General features: G+C 49.3%; 1 protein-coding gene across 1 annotated transcript; it reads right to left on the bottom strand.

Annotated features, from left to right (window-relative positions):
* Nucleotides 1–489: 489 nt before the first annotated feature.
* CCDC60 (coiled-coil domain containing 60) lies at nucleotides 490–20,901 on the bottom strand. The gene is made up of 8 exons (XM_090291665.1): nucleotides 20,717–20,901; nucleotides 11,759–11,843; nucleotides 8,645–8,716; nucleotides 6,106–6,168; nucleotides 5,312–5,434; nucleotides 4,002–4,133; nucleotides 2,232–2,421; nucleotides 490–879 (listed from the first exon to the last, which is right to left on the bottom strand). The coding sequence occupies exons 1-8, from the start codon at nucleotides 20,838–20,840 to the stop codon at nucleotides 778–780; spliced, it is 891 nt and encodes a 296-aa protein (XP_090147791.1). The 5' UTR covers nucleotides 20,841–20,901; the 3' UTR covers nucleotides 490–777.
* Between the last annotated feature and the right edge of the window lie 2,461 nt (nucleotides 20,902–23,362).

The following is a 23,362-nucleotide window of genomic DNA, read 5'->3' as shown; positions in this document are numbered from 1 at the left end:
TGGCTCTTCTTTGAGCCTGGGAGCTGGGAGGTGAGACATTGCTTCCTCCTAGTCTAAAATAGATTACTGCTTTAGTTGTGAGAGATCTTTTGTTTTCCGAATAAATATTCCTCGCTTACGCAGAGCAGGTCTCGTTGTTACCTTTCTTTTTTAGAAGGTTCTATTTTGCCGGCAAGCACGGGGCGTGGGGTGGGGGTGGGGGCGTAATACCAATATGAACCACTAGGTGGTGCTACGGCCCTGAGAAATAGTCCTGAAAGTGGCAAGCAGGCCGGTGGTGCAAGGCGTGATTTCAGCACCCCCACTGCCCGAGACAGACAGATGTGTCCTGGACTTGGCTGTGCCCCAATAATAGCGCCCAGCACGGGGCCCCTGCATAACAAACGCTCAGTAAGAGGCAACTGTTGTTACTCTTAGTATCTGAATACCACACCCAAATTCCACAGCTCCAACTCTTTTTCCAGCCAGACATCAAACATTCAGCTCAGTTTTATTTTCCAGAATTGGAGGAAGAGAAATACAGCGCCGGAATCTGGAGAGGGAGTGGGCAGAGTCAGGCTAGACCCTATGAGGAGCAGAGACCGGGAGGCTGTTAGTGGGATGTGAGGGTGAGGGGAGTTTCTCCTTGGGAGTGTCTCCCTGCGGATCGTTGGCAGAAGCCAGACTCCAGAGGACCCTACTGTGTCATCATGGGGATCCGTGAGAGTAGGCAGGAAGCAGGAACACAGTGTAGCCCAGCCCTCTTCCCCTGGGACAGCTGGTTGACTCAGGGCCAGGCTACGTCCGGGCACTCTGGGGCCGGATGGGCGAGTTGATCCGGTTCTGCAGCCAGTTGATATAATCCTTTTGGGGCATATGGATAATGTGTTCTCGCACAAACTGCAGGGAAAATACAATCGTAGCCTCAGATTTGGCCTGGAAGTGAGACTCCCTGCCTCTGCCCCAACCCCCAAAGATCCTGGAATGTTTGTGATTGAGACTGGTGGTCTCAGGATGCCTCCAGCCACCCAGGCACCCAGGATGCTTGGAGCATCATGCTGTGGGTCGTTCTTTCAAGGAAAAGACCCCTTTCTAGCACCCTGGTTCAGCAGTCTAATTTTAAGCCTCTTCTATTGACCCAGAGAAATTTGGGGGGGATGAAGAAAACCCAGCTGTCTGTATTTTTCTTTCTGTCCTATTCCTTAATATCTTTAAAAAAATCATTTGTCCATAAACTTCTTGGTTCATAGACCCATTTGAGAATTGATGACAACTATGCGCTTGCTTCCAGGAAAGGGTTAAGACACAGAATGCAGTTTCAAATAGTTCTAGTCTATTAGGACACCCCACGTCCAGGTTATCAGAAGTTCTGTGATGTCCTTATTTGGAAAGGACCATGCTAAGTTTTACTAACTGGGGTTGTGACCTCTGCTCAGGGAATGGGGGGAGCCTCCACATCCCCCCTCCTCTGCCAGAAATTCCCCCATAACTGGCAGGTTAAATGTGGACCCCTTAACCAGCCAGCGAAGGTTGGACAGTTGCCGTAGAATTAGTTTGGGACTAGCCAGCAAGAGTCTTTCCTGAAAGTCCCACTTGCTCGCTTTCTTTCAAACCCACTGGCTGCCAGTGAGTTCCTCCAACAATTCCACTTCTCTTCTGTTTCAGGGCCTTTGCACATGCTCCTCCTCCCTCTTCCTGACCTGCCCTTTCTGCTCCTCTTCCTGGTGCTTGTCTTTTCACCATTCAGGTCTCAGCTTAAAAGTCACCTTCCCCAGTCACCCTCTGCCTTTCCCTTGAACAAGCAAGCGCTCCTCAAACTTTATTGTGCATTCGGATCACTGGGGATCTCACTGACAGGCAGCTTCTGAGTTGGTAGACATGGTTCGGAGCCTGAGATCCTACATTTCTAACAAGCACCCAGGTAAAGTCCATGTGGTTTGTCCATGAGCCCCAATTTGAGTGGCCATATCTAGAAGGCTCCTTGTTATGGTCGCCATTTATTTTACCCACTTGTCCATCTACTTCTGTCTCTCCAAAGCCTCCAAGTTTCCAGAGGACACCACTTGCAAAGCATATATAATGTCCCCTGGAGTTGAACAAACAAGGTCATGTGAGGATCCCTCTTTTCTATTAGATGATAAGCTCCCTGAAGGCAGAGATCTTGGTCTTTTTAATTGAGGTTGAGAGATGATTGAATGAGGGCACTGAGGCATTGTGGGGGGCAGGGGGGGCAGGGGGCGCAAGGCATTTACCTCTATGGCCACGGCGATGTCAGGAGAGCACAGTTCCCAGATTCTCAGATCCTGTAGCACCTTTAGGAGGACGTGGGGCCTGATCCTCAGGTCCAGGTTTTCCCCAAACTTCTGCAGTTTTGCCAGGATCTTTTTGGCGGGGCGGAAATTCTTTAGGTCTTCAGGGAGTTTGGACAGAAGATCAAAGTACCTTCAGTTTCAAGAAGAGAGAGCCAGTTAGTTAGGAAGCTGCTGGGAGATGGGGCTGGGCACCACAGGTCCTGGGTCTCCACTCTTTCTCCCTTTCATGTGATGTCTGCAGGGCAGCGTCAGTCTTTATCTGGGGGACTTGCCTCCATCCTAAATGTAAGGGGCCCACGGAGCAGGCAAGTCTTTAATTTTTAAGGATCCTGTAAGCTGGAGCTCGATTTGCATTTCATTAAGAAAACAAATTAGGGACATGCTGTAAAGAGATGCATTTATGATTTTTCTATCAAGCAGACAAGGTGAAGATTTTCAAGCTTCACTTGTGAGAGTTAATCAGGCCAGGGAGGACGTGGAGACACCTGTGAGATACTGGCCAGCAGGCAGGAGGCTCTCCCACAGGAGATGAAAGAGGAAGAAGAAAGGGAGGGGATAAAGAAAGAGGGGAGGAAGTGTGTGTGTATTTCCCACATCTCTGTAGCGGATAGTTTTGGGCCACAGCTCCCTGCGTTTCGGTGGGTTTTGAGAACCTTTCTGAATGCTGTGACAGAGTGAGGGCAGCCTGGTAATTCCTGACGGGAACAAAGTGGATTCTAACCTGGAGCTGGCTGAGGTGTGATCAGAGGTCAAGACATCTCTTCAAAAAAAGAGGGGTGGCATCTCTTAAAATAAAAGATTCCCCCCCTGATATATATGTACTCATTGTGGAAAAATTTGAAAAAATTGACTATCCACCATACATTTGGGGCTCCTCATACTGTTTTCTATTTTATACTTTATGATAAATAGTTATATATATTTATTCATGTCTCTTTGTACATTCCCATTCCACATTATTAAAATCATAGAAGGAATTCTGGATACATTTTTTTTGACTTTCTCATCTTACTCTGAGAGCTTGATTTACTTGCCCTGCCAGGATTAGGTTCATAAAATCACAGTTCGTTCGACTGCAGTTCTGTGCTGCAGAGGAGCAGCGAGACTAGGGTCAGACAGGGGTTTAAATCCTAACATTTGCTGGTTTGCAAAGTGAGGATTACTATGTATCCTTCAGGATTTTTGTGGGGAATGAAACAGATAATTTATGAACATTGCTTGGGGTGATGTCTGCCATCCCATAATCACTGAATTCATGTTGCTATTTGTTGTACTTATTATCAGCCCTGGGCACTGTGTTCCTAGGGTATGCCTGCCTGCTTTTGTGTCCTGCGGGGGTTAATTTATTTGGGGAATACAGGATCGCCCCTTAGGCCTCTGGCTCTTCGGCAGTTTTCGGGTTGGTTTGCCCCATCTGCTGCTCCCATAGGGGATGACGAGTTAGTCCTTATTTGCAAATGTGTGAATCAAACAGAAGACAAAGACAGAGAACAGAGCCAGTCTGTGCTCCAGGAGCTGAAGGATTCTTGCCTGACTGTGCCCAGGAGGTAGTCTGTTTGGGGGTCCTCCTGCTGGCCAGGGCGCTTGTGGAGTGATGCCTGTCTGTATCCTGAAGGCTCACGGGATCAAATGCTCTTTATAACAAAGCCCCCTCCCCCTCCCCCCATCTCCCCTCCAAGGACCCTCTTATCTGGCTCTCAGGACCTTTACCAGTGGTTTGCAATTTCTTCTGCGTCCCCTTTTGCCATGGAGACTTTATGCCTCATTTTTGCTATGTCCTTCCGAAAGTTCGAGACGAGGACGAAAGCGCGGAACTTCTGAAGCCCTCGCTCTTCTTGGCGCCTGCGTCGCAGGTGGTGTGAGAAAGAGGAGGAAGGGTCAGAGCCCCGTCTCTTTTAACCATCCCGGCGGCCCTTTGGGGTCCGACTGAAGCGCTTTTTCGTTATGAGGTTCCGCCTTTACTGCTTAACTCCTGGGCGACCTTTGACAAGAGGCATCTCTGAGCCCACTTGTTCCATCTATAAAATGGGCCTACTAATAGTGCCCGCCCCACAGGATTGCTGTGAGGACTAAATCATAAATAAACACAAGGTGTCTACCCCCATGATGGGCACACAGTAAGCGCCCTAGAAACATCGTCTATTTTTATGAAGCTGAAAACGTCATTTCCTCCGGGAAGACCTTTCTGCTAGCTGTTGCATGCTAGGCAGGGTGTCTTTTCCCTGTGTCCCCTTTGTCTTCTGCTCACTTCCCTGCTGGTCCTCATCACCCTGTGTGATGAGGTTGTTGCCTGTTTACTCCGCTGTCTCCCTCACTGAACTGGGTGGGGGCTTCCAGAAGGCGGGGACAAACCACCTCTGACCCCGTGGCCCAGAGCAGCCAGTCCCGCCATGCTGAGAGGGGGAGAGAGCGAAGTGTCACCATGCGGCCTTGGCTGGTTGTATGAGTTCATCAGGGTGACTGCTCGCTGCAGTCAAGGGGTAGCCTGCGATGGGAGGTGGCTCTTGGGTTGTCAGAACAGAAACGTTTCCGACGGCCTCCTGGTGCTCTGAATATCCAGTTCCAAGGCCTCTCCCACTTCTCCATCCTCCTCAAACTTCCCGCCCGGTCAGCCGTAGGACTTCCTATGCATGTTTCCTGCTGCCTGGAGCATCCGTCTCCCCTCCCGCCACCCCACCAGCGCCTCCTTATCCTTCAGGGCTCAGCCTTAAAGTCACCTCCTCGGAGAGGTCTTCCTGGATCACCTGACCTAAATTAGGTCCCATGGCTTCTCCCTCTCTCATGGCACCCTGTTCTTTTCCTGCATGGCAGTGATTGTACTCTGTACCTGTGTATTTAATAATTTGATTACTTTGTTTCTGCCCACATTTTCCAGGAGACACTGCGAGCTCTCTGAGGGCAGAGAGCATGTCCTTACTGGCCCCTGCTCTGGCCTCTGCACCTGCACCTGGCATCGGGAGAGCACTCAGTCAGGGTCAGGCGAATGTCCCTGGCGTGACTGCATCCGCGCGTGCCCTTACTTCATGAGGATTTCCATCTTGTCCTGTAGACAGAAGCCCGCCTCCTGGGCCACGCTGTAGAACTTGGCCCTCATGGTGTTACACACGCCGGTCTTGGAGTGGATGAAGTCACGGGTGGCGTGGCTGCAGACACAGACAAGGAGGGCTCGGGGCATCGGGCCCAAGAGACAGACCCACGAGGCTGGCCTTTCTGGGCTCCAAGGTGCTTTGCAGTGGGGATTCCCTGTACCCGCCTGGGCTCTCTGCCCGCACCTGGAGCCTCCCCTGGCAATCCCCTGGAGGGAGGAAGGACAGATCTTCCCAACGATATCAGGCTGGTGGTGCAGGCCTTATTAAAGGACCCCCCAGCGAGACATCTGGCCACCTGAGCCCAGCAAGTGTTAAGAACCACGAGATAAAGATGGAATTTGAAGCTGGGAGATTCAAGTTCAAACTCCAGGGCCATGCTTCTCAGCTGCATGGGTCAGGCAAGGCATGCCATCGGCCAGGTTTCAGCCTGCTCCTCTGTAGAATGGGGGAATGCCGCTGCCTCAGGGGATTGCCTTTGAGGAACAAGGAAGACGGAAATACGAAATGCTTTTCCCAGGGCCTGGCACAGAGGAGGAACTTGTCTCTGTTGCTGCTCCCCGCCTTGACCATGAGTCCTTGCCCTGGCGGTCCCTGGTCCCTCAGCAATGTCTATGGCTTCAGGGAGTGTGCTCTGCGCTGGGTTATCTCCACACCCCGGGGCAGACAGGGGCTGGGGTCGCCACGGCTGTTCTTGCCCGTCTCCTTCCACTGCCCACCTGGCTTACCTTTTAGACTTCTTCTGAACGGGTTGGCTGTGGCTGTCTGCACTTGTGCTGCTGGATCTGTCGCTGAAACACAAAGGATGGTTTCCAGTTGCCTAGAGTCTACTTTTCACACAAGGGGCACTTCCAGGGCCCCCTGGCCGGTGAGGGAGGTGGCCTAGTCTAGGCACTAGTAATAGAAGTCAGCGCGTGTTTTCCCCACCTCTTCTCCACCTTCGTTCCTCCCACGCTCCCTGCCTGGGGGGTCCCTGTTTCTTCTCCCCCCACGCAAACCCTGCAATGCTGTGTGGTCTACCGCAAGTTCTGCTTGCTCGACTCTTCTGGTCTGACGCTGACCTTCTGTCTCTGCACATGGGCAGAATGACATACTTCCGGGATCCCAGTTTTTTATTTGAATAAAACTGGTCTCTCTGCCCGGAGGAAAAGTTCACTGTGGACCCTTCCGTCCCCCTATTTACACCCTTCAGCACTTCACATGCAGCCGAGGGCAGATGTGGTAAAGGGATTTGGTGAAGGTTATTCCTGACCCCAGGCTGCCTCTCCATTTAAGGACCATCTTCTCTATATTGGACCCTTGAGCTGAACGCCCATTTCACTTGACTTTGGAGGCAGGCAGAGCTGGACGCAGAGCCCAGCCGTGGTCTGTGGGCGAGGAACCCCGCTGCGGGTGGTCAGCTCGTCGCACCGTTGGACTACTTTTTACGTGGGGGCTCGTTGATTTCTCTGAGTGGCCGCTGCTTCCTGGGACTTTGCCTGGCTGGGGTTCTGGGCGAGTGGGAGACGCTCCCTTGCTCTGGCCCCTCCTTCCTCTGGGCCCTCCCCGGGTGAGCACCTTCTCTCTCCCCATGTCCCTTTGGTTCTTCCAAACACCTCCAGATGGGCTTGACTGCTTCATCTGTGTGGTTCTAGAGGGTAAGACTTTTTCTCATCCCTGTGATGTGTGGCTAACCCTTTCCTTTTGGCTTGTGACATCTGGACTTCTTTGCGGAGCCGTGTCTGGTGCTTTCCCAGACCCCTCTCCACAGGAAAGGTCCTGACCTTTTCTGCATTTCCCAGAGGCTGATGGGCTTGGAGCTAGAATCTTGGGACTGGAGCTAGATTCTTAGGCCTGACAGGTGATGGAGCAAATGCTCATCCCCCTCAGCAGAGGGGCAGAAAGCCTTGTGTTGGACTCTAGCCAACTGTCTCCACCCCTCCAGATGAGGTCTTTGGGGGACTCTGTTGGCTTTGACCTTCCTCTTGTAAATGGCTTTCTTCTTTTCTAGAGTGGACAGTGTGACTTGGGGAAGATGTGGGAGGTGAGGAAAGTAGTGTTATTAGCCATGATAGACAAACGAACGAACAGAAATATAAACAAAAGACTCTTTTGCCTGTCTCAGTCTCCCTTCCCTTGCCTCTCATTGAGTTTCAGCCAGAGACGCAGTGCCTCTGGGTTGCTTTCTGCCTCAGGCCCTTTGCACGTGCTATTTCCTCTTCTTGGAACACTATTCCCACCTCTCCTAGTCACAGGCCAGACCATTTTTTATTTTTTTTAATTTCAGGTCTCAGCTTAAATGTCAAACTCAGTCTTGGTTAGGACCCTGGTGCTCAATATTCACCCAACTCTCCACACTTCTCCTTCAGAACACTTTCCATAGTCATGATTACAGGGCCAGTTCTGTGGGGTTATTTGATAAATGCGTGACAATCCCATTGGACCAGCGATTCTTAACCATGGGCAGGACTCAAGGGGTCCACAAATGCATATGGGAGGAAAGTTACACCTTTATTTCAACTAGCTGTTAGCAGAAATGGAAATCACACGTATTTGCACATCACATTATAATTGCGAGAGCTATTTTGAAAAGTCACTTACTCCCAACACTAATCCAAACTTACAGTCATTTCTAGAGCTACCGCTGAGTCTTGTTATATATGCACTGTTGAAGCTCACAGGTTACTACATCCCAAACGTGGTTGTAATATCGCAGTCTATCTTACTACAGATTTCTTTGTAAACCTTGGTAATTTATGGTATTCATTTAAAAGCTTTCTTTCCCCCTTGAAAGGATAGAAGGGCTTCCTCAGACTGTCACAGGCTTTATGGCACAAGAAACGTGATGACCCCTGTCCAGACAGTGAGCTTCAGGAGGGCAGACTACGACTGTCTTATCTGCTGCTGAATTCCCCCCAAACCTAGCTCAGGTCCTGGCACCTAGGGGTGTCAGTGAATATCCTCAAGTTGAATAAATGAAACGGGGACAGGTCTCCCCTCCCCGATACAGAGGAAAGGACTGGCCCTGTGACACATCCTTCCTACTTTATCCCTCCACTGCTGAGGATTTCAACTGCATGACTGGTTAGTTAGTATACAGTGAGGGGAGAAATGCCTGGGTATTCACTCCCTGGCCTCGAGATTGAAGGGGCTTATTTCTAGTGAAAAGGAAAAAAGTCACCCCTCCCTGCCCCTTTCCACGGTCCGGTGAGGAGCATCTCTACAATGGACCCCTGGCACCATGGGATGCCTCCCAACCCACCTGCCGAGGGCCCCAGGCCTTCCTACCTTGATTTGCGGGTGGTCTGCATGTCTTTATAGGCAGAATCACTCTTGGTTTGTCTCACCATTGACAAGATACTGCAAAGCAAGATGAGTCTCTTAATAAGACACCAAACCTACTGCGCTCCTGAGGCAGTTATTATCCGTGGGAGGACAGAGAATCCTCTTTCTGGAACAGGGCTCCTTAGACTCTACCGGGCCTAGGAGTGACCTGGAGAGACCGCTGAGAATGCAGGTTCCTGGGCCATGCTGCCAGAGGCCTGGACACATTAGGCCTGGAGTGGGGCCCTGCCTCCGAAGCTGCATTTAAAACCACAGACATGCACGCGTGCGCATGCGTGCGCGTGCACACACACACACACACACACACACGCGCGCACACACTTCTGAAGCATGTGCGCAGAGAGCACACTTTGAAACCTTAGAGTTTCTGAGCATATTGTGAACTAATGCCCACTGGACGTGCTTATTTAAAAACTTGATTTCCTCTGAGGATTCCGATTCGGTGAGTCTGGGATGAAGACTAGAAGTTTGCGTTTTTCATGAGCACCCCAGCTGATTCTGAGCTGCAGGGGCCTTTGGAAAACACTGCTAGAGGAGCTTCAGAAAAGGCCATCTCCCTAGACCATGTTATGGTCTGAATGTTTATGTCCCTCTAAATCCATACATTGATATCCTAACCCCCCAAGGTGATGGTTAGGAGTGAGGCCTTTGGGTGGTGACTGGATCATGGGGGTGGAGCTCTCATGAATGGGATTAGTGTCCTTCATAAAACACCCCAGAGAGCTAGCTTGTCGCTTCCACCACGTCACGTTACAGTGGGAAGACAGCTATCTATGAGTCAGAAGGTCCTTACCGGACACCAAATCTGCCGGCTCCTTGATCTTGGGTTTCCAGCCTCCAGAACTGTGAGATAGAAGGGTCTGTTCCTTATAAACCATCCAGGATATGGTATTCTGTTACAGCAGCGCAAATGGACTACGAGATAGAGGCCAGGGACTGGGTAGGTTGGCTTTTAAGGGTTCCTAAAACCCCAGAATTCTCTGTCAGCCTTGACAGGAGCAGACTTGGCGTCTAAAATGGGAAGGGAATCGGATTCTCAAGTGAGGAGGGCAGAAGAAATCTGCAGCTTTGCCTGTCCTTCTGCAGCTCCGCAGAGAAGCCTTCAATACCTCTGCCTTAGTGAGAGATTAGGGAGATTTTCCTGCCCGAGGAAATGGGGAGGAGGGGGAATTGCAACAGATTCTTCCTGCTCTGTAACCATGGTTATTTTCTCATGAGCGCAAATGCAGAGGCCACGTGGGGAGTTTTGTGAGGACCAGGTCCTGGTGTGGTTTTGTCTTGGGTGGCCTTACGCAAGTCGCTCATCATTGCTCTTCTATGAGACGGAGTGATGGGGACTGGGTGATAAACCTGTCCTGTCCAGGGGCTGCGAAGACTCTGTGGGACACTGTATGTGTGACATAAAAGCATGGCCATCACCGCCACCACAGCCACTGCTGAGTGCTCTCAGTGTGCCAGGCACATTCTAAATGTGTGATATCTCGCTACATGCTTCAGACAGCTCATTGGAGTAGACCTTATTTCCGTAGCAATAAGGGTAATACTTTGCTAGGAGAGTATCCTTTAATTCTCCCTGCAGCCCTTTGAGATAGATAGGTGGTTAATGGGCCTCATTTTCCAGAATCAGAACCAGGCTCAGAGAGGGAAAGCCACTTGCTCAACATCACAGAGCAATGAGACGATGAGGATGGAGGTTAACCCTCACCTATTGGGTCCCACAGGCCAGTGCTTTGATGCCACCCAATCTCATTTTGTGGACGAGAAAGCAGAGTTTTAGAGAAAGGCTGGGGGACTTGCTCAAGAGCATCGGGTTTTGAACCCATGGCAGTCTGCCTCCAACGCCAGTGTTCACGCGGTGAGTTCTGACAAAGGGAGGGGACTCCCAGAGCCACCTTCATCATTACTGGCTGCCTCTAATGCCGATGAGTCAGGCACAGCAGCCAGAGCCTCCCGGGCCGACACTGTCTCCGAGGCCCCCAAAGGCCACCCGTCGGAGCCCCAGTGCGGGTTGAAGCAGCAGCAGACAAATTCATCATTCCAAGCAGAGGTAAAAGTGCTTGGTGAACTGTAATTATGGTAATAACAATAACCAATAAGTTAGAGCCGGCATCTCAGTAGGCTGAAGGCAGTGACGAACCTCTTCTAGTGCCTCATTTATTTTCAGGAAGTAATTTGGTTATTCAGAGGGATCTACACTTGGGAAGGGAGCTGCAGCTCCAGTCCGTGTGCTCTCCAGGGCTTTCAGAAGCCAAGAGCTCTGTGGACAAGGCTTCCCACCCAAAGGAAGACACTTCACGTTCAAGTCCTACCCTCGGAGCCAATCGCACTGGTTGCCGGCTTGATTGTTGCTCTTAGGACAGACACGAGAAGCCCTGCGGTGGCCTCCAAAGTCCCAGACAGGCTTATGCCTTTTCCCATCCACTTTGGCTGCATTTCGGTTCTTTGAAGGTGCCATGGTCCCTTTTGACCATGTTTGCGTATGTATATGTGCTGCCTAGAATGGCCTCCCTCCCCCTCCCCCACCCCCAACTTTGGCTGGCAGCTCCTTTTCATGCCTCATTCAAAATCTCAGCTTAACGTTCCTTCCTTGGAGGAACCTTCTGTGAGCCCCGTCTCCATCCCAGACGAGACTGGATACCTGTGTTACTTACTCTCACAGGGCTCCGCTTTCCTGCAGAACACTTCCCTCCATGGTCAGTACCCAGCCCGTACATACTCATAAACATTCACTGACAGAATGAATGAGTAACCCGATAGACAATGGTTTCTGGATTTCAAAAGATCTGGATTCAGATTGTAGTCTTTCATTCGTTAGCTGGGTGACCTCCAACAAGTTACTTCACCTCTCTGAGCCTCACGTCCTGATCTGTAAAATAAAGATAATAGTACCTGCCTCGAAGGGTGGTGGTGAGGACCCGGGGAGATGATGCGTGTGGAAAAAGACACGGCTCCGTGCTTGCGGCACAGAAGATGCTCAATAGCGGGGCACTGCTGTGGTTAATGCGGCGGTTACTGTGCTGATGTCCCTTATTTGCCACGGGAGTCAAGAACACCTACCTCGGTGCTTTCTTTTGCATCTCATTCTCCAAGGCGGTCGTCCTCCGGGAGTCTTCCCGAACCATCTCCAGGAGCTTCTGCAGGTCTGACGGGAACACAGAAGGTCACAGTCTGGAGGGCCCTCTTGAGACAGGACTGTGCAGCACACGGCCCAGCCCCTCGCCTGATATCACCTCTGCTTCCGTGTGTTGGGGAGTGGGAGAGGGATGGGACCGGGGCCAGGACAGGTGGCTTGGAGTGTTTGGCAGGTCGTGAGTCTGACCATGGCACTCATTTGCTTAAAACGCTTCAATGACTCTCCGTTTCCCTTTTGGGCAACCCGTAAACCCCTCCGCCTGGCCTCTGAGGCCTGGTAGCAGGAGCTGGCTGATCTTTTTGTTTCCTGTCTCATTGCAGAGAAAACTGTTTCTAGTTCTAAGAAGAAATCAGCTTGCTCAGGAAACCCTCTCTGATCCGATGGATCTGAAGTTCCAAACTGGTCGGTCCCCCACAGGCCAAATCTCACTCACTGATGTGTTTGGCTTGATATGATATAGATGCCAACTTTTTAAAACCGGAAGGCTTCCCATTAAACCCAGACCTCCAGCTTCCCCGGAAAAGAAGCTGAGGCGGCTCTGGTCCCTGCCGCACGTTGGCCATGGCCTTTAGCCAGGCACCCGGGTTGGTGGCCCCATTGCTCCTTTCGGCATTAGTTGACTTTTATATCATGCTTAAGATTATTGCTTTTAGAAATATTTCTGTTCTGGGTTGACTTGTCTCCTCCCAACGGAGACGTCGAAGCCGCCACCCCCCCCGGTCCCTCAGAATGTGAATTAGTCACATACTTATTTGGAAAAAGGGCTGTTGCCATTGCCATCGGTTATGGTGAGGTCACACTGGAGGAGGGCAAGCCTTTAACCCAGGATGACTGCGTCCTTTTAACAAGAGGGAGAGGCACACAGGGAGCGGACAGCCACGGGATGAGGCAGAGACTGGGCTGGAGCTCCAGGGTTTGCCCACAAGTACCAGGAGCTAGAAAAGGCAAGGAAGCATTCTTCCCTGTGGGTTTCGGGGGAAGCACAGCCCTGCTCACTCCTTGGGTTTTGGATTCTAGCCTCCGGAACTGGGAGACAGTACATTCACGTTGTTGTAAGCCCCCCGTTTGTGTCACTTGGCCATGGCAGCCCCAGGAAACGGATCCAGTGACCCTCTCAGAAGTGAAAGGTGAACTATATCTGAGGAAGCCACGTGCTTCAGGAAAGCGGGGAGAGGGGACATTCTAAGTGTTTGATACGGGGCAGACGTGCAGGTGTCTGGCCCTGTGCTTGAGGCTCAGTGTTCGTTGCACAAATAAATGAAGGACTAAGGAGAAAACCGAGGGAAGGATCCGGCCAACTGTGAGTTAGATTTGGGATAACGACAAAGGAGGACAATGCCCGTGGAGACGCCTTCACCCTTTGGGAGGTGCCTGAAGTCAGCTCCAGCTCAGGACTCAAGGCCGTGGGTGAAGCTAAGGGTTCCCCGAGGGCGTTTGTGCCCGACCTGTGTGAATGCTGTCACTGGGAGCTCGGGGAAGGGCGCTCCCCTTAGCGAGCTTGCAGCCTTCTAGGCCGAGATCAGCAGCAGCACTGGGCCGTTTCCCTCCACCATCCTTACAAGCAGTTTATTCTTAGTCATTTGTGGTCACGGTTCCATTTGACCTGAATCTGACCTTCACTGTGTTTTGTCACATATTCCTCCCACTGCCACATATCCCAGAATTCTGGGCGTGTCCCGAAGCCTATTAGTGAGGGAGCTGCAGCTGGTCACTCCTCTCCCTTCCCATCTCCTGGGAACCATACGGCAACATCCGACTTCTCCTCCAGCCTGGGGCTTCGCGGAGACCAGCAAAGTACCCCGGGGAGCACATGGGGCAGCTCTCCGAGAAAATCATGTCTAAAGCTCCACACGTCACTTAATACCCCACAATGTTTGGCCTACTTACCAATAGTGCCTCTGGGCAGGCATGGTGCCCCCCAACATGAACCTCAGCCCGCCAGCTAGCGGAGGTTGCGTGGGTGTGAGTAGAACGGCGCCTAGGGGCTGTGAGGCCGCGCCCACTCCCCGAGGTTCCCTGGGAGAGGAGGCTTGCTTGGAAAGGGTGCCAATGCCACCCCATGGTTTCCCAAGGAACACTGCCTTGTGATGGATGCACACATCCCGGGGACCTGCTCAGTTCTCAGTCTCCAGGGCAATGGGATGCCGTTACCCATTTCTCAGAGACGACGGCATCCTGGGTTTTCAAATATCAAATTCTCCCGCCAGAGAAAAAATTCTGATTTCCCTCCTCTGTCTTCCATCTCCAGCCTGTCTGGGAATCTCAGTCTTAAGTGACTAAACCCATTTCTTCCTCTCTTTGGGGGGAAATAAAAGAGACCTTTTGGTCGTATGGAGTTGGTTTGAGGGGGGAACATTAGATAGCATAGGGCCCCTCTTTTTAAAAAAATTCTCACCTGAGGATATATTTATTGATTTTATAGAGAGGAAGGGTGTAGGGAACCACTCCTTGTGGTTTTGGGAATTGTAGCCCAAGCCGTGAGCCAGGACTCCCGACAGGCCTCTAAGGCTCAACAGAAAACTGGAAGGGTTAGAGGCAGACAGGACTGAAGGCCACTCAGAGGGTTCCCAGGGGAATTGGATTTAAAGACTGCATATTATGGTTTAGAGCTTGCTCTGATTTTCTTATCTCTTAGTTAACTATAAACAGTGTGTAGATAAAAATGTACGAATCCTTGCACCTGATGTCAGCATGGAATCGGGATGCTTAGCAGACCCTGACACTGTGTTCTTTACATTGGTATCTGTAATCAGTAACTGTCAACTGTAACCCAAGCATCTAAAAGCTTATTGATGATTCATAAGTCTAGACCTTGAATCTCCCAAATCCCCTTCTCAATAAAAGGCACAGGAGATGGAAGTTCTGTGCTCTTCTCCTCTAGAAAGATTAGCCACCTCCCATCCCTCTGGACAAAATACAGTGTCCGGGATAAATTTGTTCTATCAGCTGTGATCCTGAAACCTCTGCTGGACAAGGAGTTTCCCACCGAGTGGCGGCATTGGAGGTAAGACAGCCTTAGAAGGGGAGGAGAGAGAGAGAGAGAGAGAGAGAGAGAGAGAGAGAGAGAGAGAGAGAGAGAGAGAGAGAGAGAGAGAGAGAGAGAGAGAGAGAGAGGGAGGGAGGGGGACAGACAGAGACAGAGACATTGACCAGGTGCCTCCTGTAAGTACTTGGACTGGGGATCAAACCCACAACCCTTTGCTGTACAGGATGATACTCCAACCAACTGAGCCACTGGCCAGGGTTGGGCCCCTCTTTTTGAGTTGCTTTTCAAGTGAGTTTCTCCTCTAATGGTTCCAAGACTGGGAGCTTCAAGGTTTGCAGGATTAACCTGAGCATTGGTTTCTCAGGACTCCCCCCACCCCATTGATTTGGGGAGGGAATGAGTCCACTGATTTGCATCTACAAAGACTTCATTATGCAGCCAATCCTGGAAATTAAGCCTTGGTCAAATAGTGTGTCTCTCAGAATAGGATTCATGAATTCAGAATCAATTTGAGGAGGTTTTAGAAGGTAATGAAAGTCTGAGTAATTAATCTACTTTTGTCAAAGCTGTGACATGGGCTGGAGGTTAAAGTATAGACAGAGGAAAAGGGTGAGGAGGCAGGAACAGGAAGACTTCTCTCTGGGATGTAGGTCTCTGGGGGAAATGCCTCTCCTGGTCGTTGTTGTGCCTCTACTGTGTGCCAGGCTGAAGTGAATGAGACATTGTTCCCTGCCTGTGCAGAGCTCATATTTCTTTTCCCTTTCTTCGTTAGTACAGTAATGAAAATAAATAAACAGACAAATAGTGCGTGTGCCTGTCCCTGCAAGTGCATGTGCTTTTCTTGTGTGTGGGGGAGGGGAAGCATTTACTAGCCCAGTTTCCCAGTATACTTTGTACCTAGGCGTGGCTCTGTGGCTACATTCTGGGCAATGAGATTTTAGTAGAAGTGCTGCTGTATGGAGCTTCTGAAAAGGCTGCTTAAGCTCAATTTTGAGTGGGAGCTTTTGTACTTTGCCTACTTCCTTCTGCTTCCAGACTGGAATGTGGCTGTGATGACTGGTGTTCCAGCAGCCATTCTGGATCATGAAGTGGTATTGAGCACGGTGGAGAAAAAAGACAGAAGGGAGTAGGGTCCCTGATACTCTTTTGGAGTTACTCTACCGGTCATGGACTTATCTTCTTTAATCAGTAAAAAAATAAACTTGTATCTTTTTTATGCCATAATTTTTCACATCTCTGTACCCAGCCAAAAGAAATTCCTACCCAATACAGTCTGATGCAACTGTAAATGAATATTAGGTACTCAATAAAGGCAATTATGTCATACTAAGAGAATGGAGAGGAGGGAACCCAGGAGAGTCAGGGAAGACTTCACAGTGGAGGGAATCTTTGAGCTGGGTCATGAAGGTTGAGTAGGAGTTCACCAAACTGAAGGGTCAGAGATGAAAGGCCACTGCAGACATAGGAGGGCACAAAAGAATGTACATTATTTGAGAAGGAGAAAATACTTTGGTAAGGTTGAAATGCCTGGTATCAAGCCCTGGCTGCTGTGGCTCAGTGGATTGAGTGTCGGCCTGCGCGCCAAGTGTCGCTGGTACGATTCCCAGTCAGGGCACATGACTAGGTTGCACGTCAGGTCCCCAGTTGGGGGCGCGAGTGAGAGGCAACCACACAGTAAAAAAAAAAAAAAAAAAAAAAGAAATGCCTGGTATCATGTATGAAGCAGCAAGAGCTGAGCCTATTAGGGACAAGATCAGATGCAGTATCTCAGAGGCAATGGGGAGTCATTGAAACAGGTTAAGCTAGGGGGCGCTATATCAGATTTTTAATTTAGAAAGTCCCTTCTGGCTCAACATGGGGAAGAATTTCTGAGAAAATGAGGGCAAGACAGGAGCAAGGAGACTAGTTAGGAGGCTGCTGCTGTCTTCCAGGTGAGAAGTGATGAAAATCCAGACCAGGTGTCCACAAGGGTCAGGTACCAAAAGGAAAATCAGGTTGTTCTCCTGGTCTTCCATTTCCCACTTTTCTAGACACTTGGGTAAAGCATAGAGATTAAATGTGACTCGAGGGCAAATTGGTTTCAAATTTGGGCTCTCTGCCCCCATTTAACCTCTCTGTGCCCCAACTTTCTCATCTACAAAATAGCATAAATTATTGAAGATTAAATGAGGATTAAGAGTGAAGATGAGGACTTACGGCCAAGATGGAGGCGTAGACAGACATGCTGCATCTCCCTCCACAACTAAGAAGGAATACAACTACCTCAAAACTAGAGACAACCAGAAGTTTCAGAAAATCGAGCTGCATGAAAGTCCAACAAACAAAGAAATATAGAAGAAATACTCATCCAGATAGGTAGGAGGGGCAGAGCCAGGGTGGAGAGGACGAGGTGTGGTGGTGGCAGCAGCGGCGGCAGGGGCAGGCCGGCAGAAAGCGCAGTCACACGTTTTAAAGTCAGGAGGAACACCTGGGGAGCATTCCCAGCTCCTCACCAGACCTCGAAGCTCATGGAACCAGCACCAGGGAAAATCAATCCTTATTGCTTCTGACTGTGCAAAGCAGTGGGGGTTGGAGTTGAGGCAAAACTGACGGTCTCTCAGCAGAGTCTGCTTGTTTAAAGGGTCCCCACGGTCCTAGAATGTCCGCAGACCCACCCACTCTGGGAACGATGGCCAGGGCAGCAGCTAGAGGGGCGCCGTCCAGTGCGGAAGTGAGAGGTGTACCTGGAAAAGGGGCCAGTGCTGCGCAGGCAGCATTGTTCCCTCTCGGACCCCCACCCCCACCCCACAGCACCATGACGTGGTGAAACAGATTGCCCTGTACTGACGAATCCCTGAGGCTCCGCCCCTTACAATGTAACAGGTGTGACAGCTCTACTTAAGACACAGAGGCAAACAAACACAGGAGCCTGTCAGAATGAGGAGACAGAGAAGTAGGGCCCAAAAGGAGGAGATAGCCAACCTCACAGATGAGGAGATAGCCAACCTAACAGATGCAGAATTCAAAACACTGGTGATAAAGATGCTCACAGGCTTGACAGATATGCTTGAGTATGGCAAATGCATAAGAGAAGAAGTGAAGGCTATGCTAAGTGAAAATCCACACAAAACCAATGGTGAAAGGAAGGAAACTGGGGTTCAAATCAATGATTTGGAACACAAGGAAGAAAAAAAAAACAGTCAACCAGTGCAGAATGAGGAAGCAAGAATTGAAAAAAATGAGGAAAACTTCCCAAATTTTGCGAAGGAGATGAACATACAGGTCCAGGAAGCATGGAGGGTTCCGGGCGAGCCGGACCGAGAGGGAACCACACCAGGATGCATCATGACTGAGATGCCAAAGGTGAAAGATAAAGAGAGTCCTGGGGGCAGGAAGAGAGAGGCTGAGAGTTGCCTACAGGGGGTTGCCTATAGGACTATCAGCTGATTTCTCAGAGGACACTTTGCAGGCAGGAAGGGACTGGCAAGGAGTATTCAATGTGATGAAAGGCAACCTGCAACCAGGACTACTCTATCCAGCAAAGCTATCATTTGGAATGGAAGGGCAGATGAAGTGCTTCCCAGATAAGGTGAAGCTAAAGAAGTTCATCATCACCAAACCATTATTATGTGAAATGTCAAAGGGACTTACTTAAGAAAAAGATCAAAACTATGAACACCAAAATGACAACAAACTCACAACTATCAACAACTGAATCTAAAAAATAAAAACAAAATCCAACTAAGCAAACCAGAATAGGAACAGAATCATAGGTATGGGGATCATCTGGAGGGTTATCAGCTGGGAGGGGAGAGGGGAGGATATGGTGCAGGGATTAAGAAGCATAATTGGTTGGTACAAAACAGACAGAGGGAAGTTAAGAATCATATAGGAAAGGATGAAGCCAGAGAACTTATATGCGCGACTCATGGACATGAACTAAGGGGGTGTCGGATTGCTGGGGGGAGGGGGGTACTGAGAAGAGCGGAGCAAGGGGGAAAAGTTGGAACTACTGTAACAACATAATCAATAAAATATACTTTAAAGAAAGAGTGAGGATGAAATGGATACTGTAAGGACTTCATATTTTGGCGATGACACTGATGGAGCAGGCAGCTGGTTTGGTGTGGGGGAAAGGTGGCCATTGGGAAAGGGTCTGCCCTGGCTCAGGTGCCTGGAGAGTTGGCACCAGCCACCCCGCCCCTCATCCAAAAGCTCCTTCCCCCACTGCCCCCTCCCCTTCCTGCAGCATGCTGGCTGCCACTGGGAGAACCACACGCAACGTCTGGGACCAAGGCTGAGTCTGGAAGCTGGAGACACTCCTCTGTTCTTATTTAAGAGCAAGCCCTTTAGAGTTAAAAGACACACAGCATGAATATAACATTAATAACCACACCGACATTTTTGAAAAGAATATCGGGTCCTGTTACTCCTGTACTGAAACCTTCCAGAGACCTCCTGTTGATGGAACAGTTTTGAAATCCTTCCCTTGCCCTGCAAAGGCTGTGCAGGCTCTGGCCCCTGCCTGCCTCCCCGCTTCCTCTCTTCAGGTTGCAGCTCAAATGTCAAGGTTGAGAGAGGCCCCCCTTGACCACCTGGCTAAAGGAGCCCCATCCCCACCAATAGTTTCTCTCTAGCCCGACATCTTGTTTTATTATTATTTTTGATCATATATTATTGGCAGTTATCTTACTATTTATGGTTTTCATATTTATTGTCTGCTTTTTCCTTCTAAAATGTAAGCTTAGGGAGAGCAGATACTGTAACTCTCAGTTCCAGGCACTCAGTAGCTGGTCAACAGATACATGCAGAATGGAAGAAGGTTCAAGGCATCCTTAAGAGTCACACATCTGCTGATGGCTTATCTTAGTTCCTCTCCATCTCAGATAATACTCAGTAACCAGCTTTTCAGGGCTTGGACTGAAAGTCCAACAGGGAGTTATTGGCAGTCATTACTCTGTCTCCTGATCACTTCCTGGAATTTCACACTTTCACCTATTTCTGGCTATGATGGCCCCAGTCAGGCTTTCTGGTCTACCTTGCCCTCTTGTCCAACCTCCCTGAACCCACACTATACCCAGTCCTTGTCAGCTCAGCCCTTTCTCTTTCTTCATTCTCCATCATTCTGTCTAACTGCTTCTCTTCATTTTCCTGTCTCCTTGAAGCTCAAGCCAGAAAGTTCTGAGAATAAACTTTTCACATGACTTCTGGCGCCCACTCACGATTCTATCTGGTGGGGGTCCACAGGCTCCCTCTGAAGGAGTGTGCAAAACTATGTATTTGTGTATATTTGCATTTCTTTTCTGACAAGAGAAGATGTTGCTTTCAAGAGATTTTCTAAAGAACCTTGTCTCCAGAATTGTGAACCATTGAAAAGATGTGTTCCAGAGTTGGGGATCACAACTTCCATATATAAAATGTTCAGAAAAGGCAAATCCCTAGAGACAGAAAGATTTGTGGTTACTGGGGGCTGGGGGTGGGAAAGAAGAGGGACTGCCAATGGATATGAGGTTTTCTTTAGGGTTGATTGAAGTGTTCTAAAATTAGATTATGGTTATCCAACTCTGTAAATTTACTAAAAATCATTAAATTGTACACTGTCACTTAAATGAGTGAATTTTATGGCATGTAAATTATACCTCAAAGTCTGTTAAAATAGTCAGTGAATTTCAAAATTTACTATGACAAAATATAAAATATCTCATAAATAATCTTATTTCCTGATTACAGCTTGAAATGATAATGTTTTGTATAAGTGAGGTTCAATGAAATGTATTATTAATATTTTAAACAGAGAAATCGGTAGCCATTGGCTAGCTCCCAGGAAGAACTAGCTCAGAGGAACCCAGGCATTCTTGATGTCTGGCTTCAAGGCAAAGTGTAAGGGCAACTTGGTCCAATCTCAGGCAGGACTTACTGGTATGGAGAGGGTCTTCATCTGGCTTGGTTGAAGATGATTCATTGTCCTCGATGTCCTTGCTGCCTGTTGCCTGAATGGTCAAACTCGGGGGCTCATCTGAGCCAGGGTTCACAGAGAGCATGCTGCTCCGGGGAGATGACGCCCCACTAGCCCGAGACAGACTGAGTGTGGAAGCTCGCCGGCTTGGTTTGCGGCTTGTGGCACGGACTGCAGGACTTTTTGATTTCTTGGTCTGAAGGAAAGAGATAAGAAAGAGGGATTTTAGAAGGAAGGAAGGATGGAAGCAAGGAAGGAAGGATGGAAGGAAGGAAGGAAGGGAAGGAGGGAGGGAGGGAGGAAGGAAGGAAGGAAGGAGGGGAAAAAGGTGAAAACCTGGCTCTGAAGGTGAGTTCTTTTTGGCTCTTTCCAAATACTATGAGATACATTATCGATCTGGAGTGACCTTCTGTCACAAACTGAGATAATTTAAAAATGGATATTATTTGATGTAAATGTGATGCGATGTATTCTGTTCACTGAGTTCCGTGGTTGCCCAGGCAGTCACCACAGGACTGCAGCAGTTTTTGACTTTTCTTTTGTAATAATCACCAGAATTGATTTTAACCTGTAGAAAAGGATGGGTCTCATTTCTATGTGTTGGCTTTGGCCCCAAATTGCATGTATCAACTTCTTGGTCACCAAGTTGATGCCTGGGCCTCAGGAATGAAGATTTGTATTAATTTCTTTCTTCCAAAGAATACAAGGTGTAGAAAATGCTAAGCCCGACATTTATGAGGTGGGGTAGGGGAAGCAGATTTTTCTGTGTGGTGCCACTCTTCGGGGGAAGACCCATGGTTGTGATGGGCGAGAAGGTCTAGATGACAAGTCCTAGAAGCTCTAGGTTTGTAGGGAAATTCCTGGGAGGGGGATGTGGATTTTTGGAAGGAAAGGAGTCAGAGCGGGCTGGTTACATGTGCGTGCAATGTGTATGTGTGCACATTTGTGTGTGTGTTATGTGTGTTCACACATTTATGCGTGTGCATTTGTGTTTGTGTTTCCATGTGTTTGTGTGTATTAGTATGCATTTGCGTTTGTGTGTGTTCATGTGTTTGTATGTATTAGTATGCACTTGTGTTTGTGTGTGCCCATGTGTTTGTGTGCATTAGTATGCCTTTGTGTTTGTGTGTGTTCATGTGTTTGTATGTATTAGTATGCACTTGTGTTTGTGTGTGTCCATGTGTTTGTGTGCATTAGTGTGCATTTGTGTTTTTGTGTACGCACACTCTTTTGGTGTCACTTCAGAATGCGCTGTGTGAAGTCATGTCCTCATTGAACTCACGATCCAAGCCTTAGAGAGGCTTCCTAACTTGCCCAAGATTGCGCAGCCAGCAAGGGGCACAGTCAGGATAATGCCAAAGCTAATCATTATGCCTTGCTTAAAACTACTTTAAAAGCTTCTTTAGGGTTCTTTACAACCTCTAGAATACTGGCTTTGCAGTGGGCAAGAGTGAGCCCTCAGCTCTCCAGAGGAAGAGTTCAATGTGGGCCTGGGCTCACGTTAATTTACCCTCAATTAATAGAGGCAATTTCATTTGAGAATATTTAAAAGAAAGCTCTTGCAGGGCAGACTGAGGTCTTCTTTTCATGAAACTCGTGGTGTTTGATACCCTACTGAAGAAGACAGTGAGAAGTTGCAGCCACGTCAACATTGAGTAAACACCTAACATGGTGGAGAGAATTGTGTCCAGCAGGATGCATTTCGGGGAGTCCACTCTATGGAATCAGAAGTAATTTTTTGATTGGCTACCTGTGGCACCCTGCGTGTGGGCGGGACTCCCCTGCATGAGAAGAGGGGAGGGGTTTCTTGGTTGGGCAGGGGAAGTGGAAGGTGGAGGAAGAGGGATGGGGAAGGCGGTCCGCCCTGAGGTGGGACCTCTCCTGGGCTCCCGCCCCGCCCTGCACAATTGCTAGAAGTTCTGCATGAATGATGGAATGCTTCAGAATGTGACAGACCGGGGAACTGCAGCTGGAACTGGGTTTCACCGGATCTCCGAGGGGGCAGGCAGCTTTCACAGTGGCTGTGATAAAGAAAAAGCAGATGCCAGAAGTTGCCATGTTCTCTCCTTGGGTAAATCAGGAGCTTGATACAGTGTCCCTTTTGTCCTGATGTTGGTCTAGGGCTTGCTAGGCTGACAGAAAGCCCCTTTGCTCCCTGTCACCCCGGAGAGTGATGATGTCCAAACTCAAGGATAATGCAGAAGTTGCCTCTTTCTGCCTCACATCATTTCTGAAGGCTCGCCACATTGTGTCATCTGGGCAGCCTGGAGTCTTGCAATGAGCTGTGAACTCAGAGCTGGGGGACCTCAGTGGGCCCTTGGGCAAGTCGCTCAGCCTTGCCTCAGTTTCCTCATCTTTAAAAGAAAGACGGAGGGACTGGGGTGATCTGAGAAGAGCTTTTCATATTCAGGGTTCAGGGTGCATCTTCCTTGGGCTAGGACTTCACTTTGTGCTTCTGAAGCTGCCATTAATTAGAATTCAATTAACCTCAGCCAGGAAATCCCAAGTGGAGGGCTGACACTTCTGATTAATTGAGAGCGGCAGAGAAGTAAAATGTGGCGGAGAACATGTGACAGGCAGTTTCGGCATCACCCTTGCCCTTTGTTG

Source organism: Furipterus horrens, unplaced genomic scaffold (genome assembly GCF_987537825.1).
Source record: "Furipterus horrens unplaced genomic scaffold, mFurHor1.1.pri manual_scaffold_11, whole genome shotgun sequence".
NCBI classification, from domain to species: domain Eukaryota; kingdom Metazoa; phylum Chordata; class Mammalia; order Chiroptera; family Furipteridae; genus Furipterus; species Furipterus horrens.
This window is presented reverse-complemented; position numbering and strand designations above follow the sequence as displayed.